Below are 6,419 nucleotides of genomic sequence, written 5' to 3' on the forward strand. Positions count from 1 at the left end.
TTATATATATAATTACATAATATTACTACTCAGCCAGAAAAAGGAATGAAATTGTGCCACTTGTGGAGACATAGATGGACCTAGAGACTGTCATATAGAGTGGAATAAGTCAGAAAGACAAGACAAATATTATATAATTGTCACCTATATATGGAATCTAGAAAATGATACAGATGAACTTATGTGCACAACAGAAATAGAGACACAGACAGAGAGAATAAATATATGGATATCAATAGGGAAAGGGAGGTGGATCAGATGGTAAAGAATGTGCCTACAATGCAGGAGACCTGGGTTTGATCCTTGGGTCAAGAAGATCCCCTGGAGAAGGGAATGGCTACCCACTCCAATATTCTTGCCTGGAGAATTCCATGGACAAAGGAGCCTGGTGGGCTACAGTCCATGGGGTTGCAAAGAGTTGGACACAACTGAGCAACTAACACTTTCACTTTCATGTATAAAATAGATAACTAACAAGAATCTACTATATAGCACAGGGAACTCTACTCAATGCTCCGTGGTGACCTAAATGGGAAGGAAATCTAAAAAAGAGGAATATATGTATACATATGGTTCATTCACTTTGCTGTACAGCAGAAGCTAACACAACATTTTAAAGCAATTATACTCCAATACAAATTAATTAAAAAAAAGAAATCACTGGGATGAATATTCAATGATAAGCAAAGTATTACAGTGAAGATAAAGTTCATTATATCTACTTGGCCAGTTTTTATGAAAATATACTAATTTGAAGAAAATTATGAAATATTAATGATTCACTTCAATTCATGAAAATTTCAGATGGACAGAAAATACAAAGTGACATTACAAAATAAAAACAACTGTAGTCAATGTGCATCATCTTTAAAGCAAAGATACACACACACACACACACACACACAAACACACAAAACCAAAGAACAGTACTACTTTAAAACAAAAAGAAAATAATAGTGCCTGGAGAAATCCCACTACCCCTCCGTGCTATGCTTTTAAAGCCTGCAGTCGGCTGTTCCTTCACATGGGTCAAGTTTCCATGCCCTGTTCACTCAGCTTTCTTGTGAGTCGGAATACCAAGAACAGACACCGGTTGATTTCCACTTGGACAATAGTCCAGGCACAGCTGCTATAGTCCTGGCTTTCCAGGTAATCATGGATCCTTTGGAAATACATTTTAACCTGTAATCTAAGGTTCTCACTGCCCAAGGTGTCACTTTTCTGCTTTGCTTGCAGTCTCATGAGTGCTTCTAGGTATTCCAGCTGTTGATGAAGTTCAACAAGGAACTTTTCTGTGTGACTTTCCTCCCAACCATCCAGAGATACAATTGCCCTGAAGAGGCTGAAGATCTGTTGAAGCATCTCATGAAGAATGGCCAGTACTTGTCCTTTCTGATACTGGTGAGGATTCACAGACTTCTGGGGAAGCAGGAAGTGTTTCCTGTGTGGTAGACACTGCTGAACTGACGAGGTCTGCAGTTTATTCAAAAGTTTTAAACTCTCTTGGTTCACTCTCCTTTGCTGGCAAAGAACCAGTTTCAGCTCTTGGGAGCAAACAGTGGAATAAGCCAACAGAACCAACACAATTTCAAAGAAAGCCTTGTTAATCATGGTGAAGGTCAAATATTCCACTTATCTCTGTGCAGACTGGATAAAGCCCAGACTCTAGTGATTATTTGTTTTGTACATCTTAGACTATTCTGGAAAGTGTTCTCTTTTGTAGTTTTGTTTTCTAATGTTGTCATTTCTCCAAGTTTACATGTTAAGCTTTCTGGTTCCCTTTTCACAAGGTTTACGGGACATTTCTTCCACTTTCCATTGTGTTGGTTTATTTGAGGAAGTAATCAAAAGAATTTGTTTTCTCTGCATGTGTTCCTTGAGACAATAACAGACCAGTCATGCAAAATGATCTTCTATTACTCTCATTATTTATTATACATAAAGTTTCACTCAACACAATATGCTTTCTAAATATTTAGTCAAGCTTATTAAAGTTCTTTTATTGAGAGTAAGTTTTTCTTTTTAAAGGAATGGTCTTTCATGGAGTTATGTTTATCAGAGACTCAGCAGCACCTATATGGTGTATGTGCAGGTGTGCTAAGTCACTTCAGTCATGTCCGACTTTTTGCGACCCTAGACTGGGGCCCGCCATGTTCCTCTTGTCCATGGAAATCTCTAGGCAAGAATACTGGAGTGGGTTGCCACGCCCTCCTCCAGGAGACCTCTGACCCAGGGATGGAACCCAGATCTCTTACATCTGCTGCATTGGCTGGTGGGTTCTTTACCACCACCACCACCTGGGAAGCCATAACACAGGCAAAAATTAAACAAGAAAAATTTAACTGAGTAAATTTAAAGGTCAAATTGGTTCCACCGAGCTATAGCAAAGGAAAGGTTTTTAAAGTAGAAAGGGGGCAGAAAAACGAAAATTATTAACAAAAAAAGTACTGTTTCAGGCAAAGTTGCCTTCCTAAGGGGGATGGAGGTGCCTATATGCAGATTACTTCACTACTGCTAACCAGGTAATTCTAGGTTGACTGGTTAAAGGTTACATTCCTGGGGTGTTGAAATTGCAATTAAGTTAAATATTAAGTCTTGGTTTACTGGCATGGAGTTTAGCATAAGTAATTCCATTTTGGGTCTGTTGTCTCCTTTTTACACTACTAAATTTTAAACCTCAAGTAGAACTGTATCTTTGCATAAATGCTTGAGCAGATTAACCTTAAGATATGTATCAGCAATCTTAAATTGCTTTGTGTATTAGCCAAGCAGTTCAATATCTAAGATTCTAGCCTATGGAAGTAATATAAAAAGGAAAATATTAGCAAAAGAAGATTGTTATAAAATTATTGCAACTGCAGAACATTACAGACACCATATAGGTCCAACAATAGTGGAATGGTTAAATAAATGTTGGGAAATCCGCATAATGAAATGCTATGTAAACATTATAAATCATCACATCATATGTGGAAAGAGTTTGGGAGCAGTTGATTAGTCTATATTCCCTAGGGTACCAATAACTAAGGAAAACCAATGTGGCTAGTTTACATCAGTAATGCTTCTTGAATTACAAGTTCCGTATTCTTTTTTTAACAACTACCTTTTAAATTAATTAATTTTTGATTGTGCTGGCCTTTGTTGCTGCATGCAGCTTTCTCTAGGTGAGGTAAGTTGGGGCTACTCTTGGTTGTGGTGCATGGGGTTCTCACTGTGGTGGCTTCTCTTGTTATAGAGCACGGGCTCTAGGTACACAGGCTTTACAAGATGCAGCACCTGGGTCCAGCAGTCACAGCACGTGAGCTCAGTAGTTGTGGCGCAGGGGTTTAGTTGCCCCACGGCATGTGGAACTTCCCCAGATCAGGAATTGAACCTGTGTCCCCTGCATTGGCAGACAAGCGGATTCTTATTCACTGTACCACCAGGAAGTCTCCAGTTCCATATTCTAAATTCTTCAGAATAAACCCCCAATCAACCGTTCCAATCTTATCTCTCACTGTTGCTCCAAATGTGGTATATGTGTGCACACTCAGTTGCTTCAGTCGTGTCTGACTCTTTGTGACTTTATGGGTTGTAGCCTGCCAGGCTCCTCTGTCCATGGGATTGTCCAGACTTGTGTGTGTATGTTTAGTAATATTTTCTTTCTCTAAAACATCACTTGTTGCCTCCTTCATTCCCAGTACCTGTCTGTCCAAGGACTAAGGACTACTTCTCCTTTAGGGCCTAGACTGCTCCCAGGGAGCTATAATCTCTTCTCTGCATCCTCACAGAACTTTGCACCTTTTAAGACACTTTTCTTGGTCTGTCTTATAAATGGTTATTTATTTAATTGTCTTACAACCTTCTAACATTAAGACCTCTTATGAATGTGTAATAAACACTCCTATTTTTACTGTCTATACAACTATGCTGCTACTGCTGCTAAGTCACTTCAGTCGTGTCCGACTCTGTGCGACCCCATAGACGGCAGCCCACCAGGCTCCCCCGTCCCTGGGATTCTCCAGGCAAGAACACTGGAGTGGGTTGCCACTTCCTTCTCCAATGCATGAAAGTGAAAAGTGAAAGTGAAGTCGCTTAGTCGTGTCCGACTCTTAGCGACCCCATGGACTGCAGCCCACCAGGCTCCTCCATCCATGGGATTTTCCAGGCAAGAGTACTGGAGTGGGGTGCCATTGCCTTCTCTGCTATACAACTACAGTAGGAGCTTAATAAACCCATGTTGTCTTGGACTGACAATGTGCTCTACCACAAAGTAATACAAGATGTTACATCTCATATTTGACCTTTTTTTTTTTTTTTTTGCAGGTCACTGAGTGAGATCACAAGTGCTGGAAAAAGAATATAAACATGCGTGGCCTCATTATCCACCAGCTCAATTATATGTTGGTGTCATTTAGTCATTCTGATCTTAATAAATTAAGTCAACATGGTCCATGGAGGAATCTTTTCCTGTTCAAAAGTTCAACTACATCAATCAAAAGGTTTCAAACATTTTGGGTGCTGTGGAATTTGAACTTTCAGATCCAGGTCCATGAGAGTCAAATTACAGAAATGTCTTATCTGAGCTAACAAGGTAAACAGGCTTTAAGCTGATGTCAAGGAGTGGGAATTGGCAAGAAAAGAAAACTTCACACTGAACTGGACAGAGTAGAAACCATTCAAAGGTAGTTATGTCATGTTAAACTTTGTGCCCATGACTATAAACTTAACATCCAAGCCATGTATAGTTTGCACTGAATATTGTTCTGTAAATCATGTCCTCTTTGAAAAGTTTTTAAACTCTTCACAGGATCAAAAATTACCTAGTAATTCCATTACAGTTATTAGTTATTTGACATCTGTACCTTGTGTTTCTCTGCTTGCTGGTGTCATCAGGATGACAAATGTCTCAATACTTCATTCATGTTTTCACATCCAGGGCAACTAGTAACTTTATAAAGTGACTCAGTGGCCAAAGGGCTCTGTTCCTTCCCACTGGCTGCTACAGAAGCCAAGTGCTTAAGGAAATGGTAGAGAAAAAGAAGAAATTTGTCACGTATTATCAGCTGAATTATGGAATTTGGATTTTGAAGTCACAAAGACCTGGAATGGAATATTCTCTCTACCATCTGCTGGTTGTGTGACTTTGTGAAAATTACTTAATCTCTATCTGCCTCAGCTTTTTAATCTCTAATTTATAAAAGTTTTAAGGATTAGCAGATAAAATATTATAAATAAAAATATAGTATGGTGCCTAAGGGTTCCCCTGGTGGCTTAGTGGTAAAGAATCCACCTGCCAATGCAGGATTCGTGGGTTTGATCCCTGGGTTGGGAAAAGCCCCTGGAGAAGGAAATGGCAACCCACTTCAGTATTCTTACCTGGGAAATTCCATGGACAGAGGAGACTGGAAGGCTACAGTTCACAGGGTCACAAAAGAGTCAGACACAGCTTAGCGATCAAACAGTAGCAACAACATGGTGCCTAAATTGTGATAAATAACTAATACATATTTGTTGACTTCCACTTAACAAATACTAAATCAGCCACATTCTTCCTAGGGATTCATAGTTATGGTAAAATATTTTTATAGATAGAACAGAAGAATTAAAAATGAAACATTTTTATCTTCTTGTGGCTCTTTTGAGCTGAGTTGCTCTGGGCTTCTGAAAGGGTCTGATGTCACTATATCTCCTCCCTTAAACCCTTTGTACTATTGTTGTCAGACATTTTCATATGTTTTAAACCTCAAATGCATTGATATTGGTCCTTTAAATTAGTCAATTACATTGTACTTGTAATAGTAGAGAGATTTTGGAAATCTGTTTTCTATATTTACTCACATATTCACTATCTAACCAGCCATCCCTACCATTATCACACATTTACCTACACAGATACCATTTCTAGTGGTCTTCATTCTTTTTTAAAAAATTTTTATTGAAGTATAGTTGATTTAGAATGCTGTGTTAACTTCTGCTGTATAGCAAAGTGATTAAGTTGTACAAATGCATACAATCTTTTTTATTCTTTTTCATTATGGTTTATCACAGGATACTGAAATATAGTTCCCTGTGCTATGCATGATGACCTTGTTTTTTGTCCTTCATTCCTTCTTATAGATCTAAATTTCTATGCGGTATTACTTTCTTTCTTCTTGAATAACTTCCTTTAATGTGTCTTGTATTTCAGTTTGACTAGCAATAAATTCTCTTGGCTTTTGTTTGTCTGAAACATTTTTTTCATTTTTAAAACACTTTTTACTAGGTATAGAATTTTAAAATGACAGGCTTTTTTCCCTTTCAGAACTGTATTAAAGGTATTGTCCCACTGTCTTTTGGTTTGTATTATTTCTGAAGAGAAGATTGCTATCATTCTTAATTTTATTCCCCTGTACATAATGTTTCTCCTTGTTCTCTGACAGCTTTTAAGATTTTCTCTC

The 6,419-nt window shown here is 38.2% G+C and overlaps 1 protein-coding gene across 1 annotated transcript; it reads right to left on the bottom strand.

The window, feature by feature from the left end:
- Nucleotides 1–310: 310 nt before the first annotated feature.
- IFNE (interferon epsilon) lies at nucleotides 311–1,611 on the bottom strand. The gene has a single exon (XM_005887858.2). It carries the CDS (start codon nucleotides 1,609–1,611, stop codon nucleotides 1,030–1,032), a length of 582 nt encoding a protein of 193 aa, XP_005887920.1. The 3' UTR covers nucleotides 311–1,029.
- Between the last annotated feature and the right edge of the window lie 4,808 nt (nucleotides 1,612–6,419).

The sequence above is a fragment of the Bos mutus genome, chromosome 8, assembly GCF_027580195.1.
Source record: "Bos mutus isolate GX-2022 chromosome 8, NWIPB_WYAK_1.1, whole genome shotgun sequence".
Taxonomy (NCBI): domain Eukaryota; kingdom Metazoa; phylum Chordata; class Mammalia; order Artiodactyla; family Bovidae; genus Bos; species Bos mutus.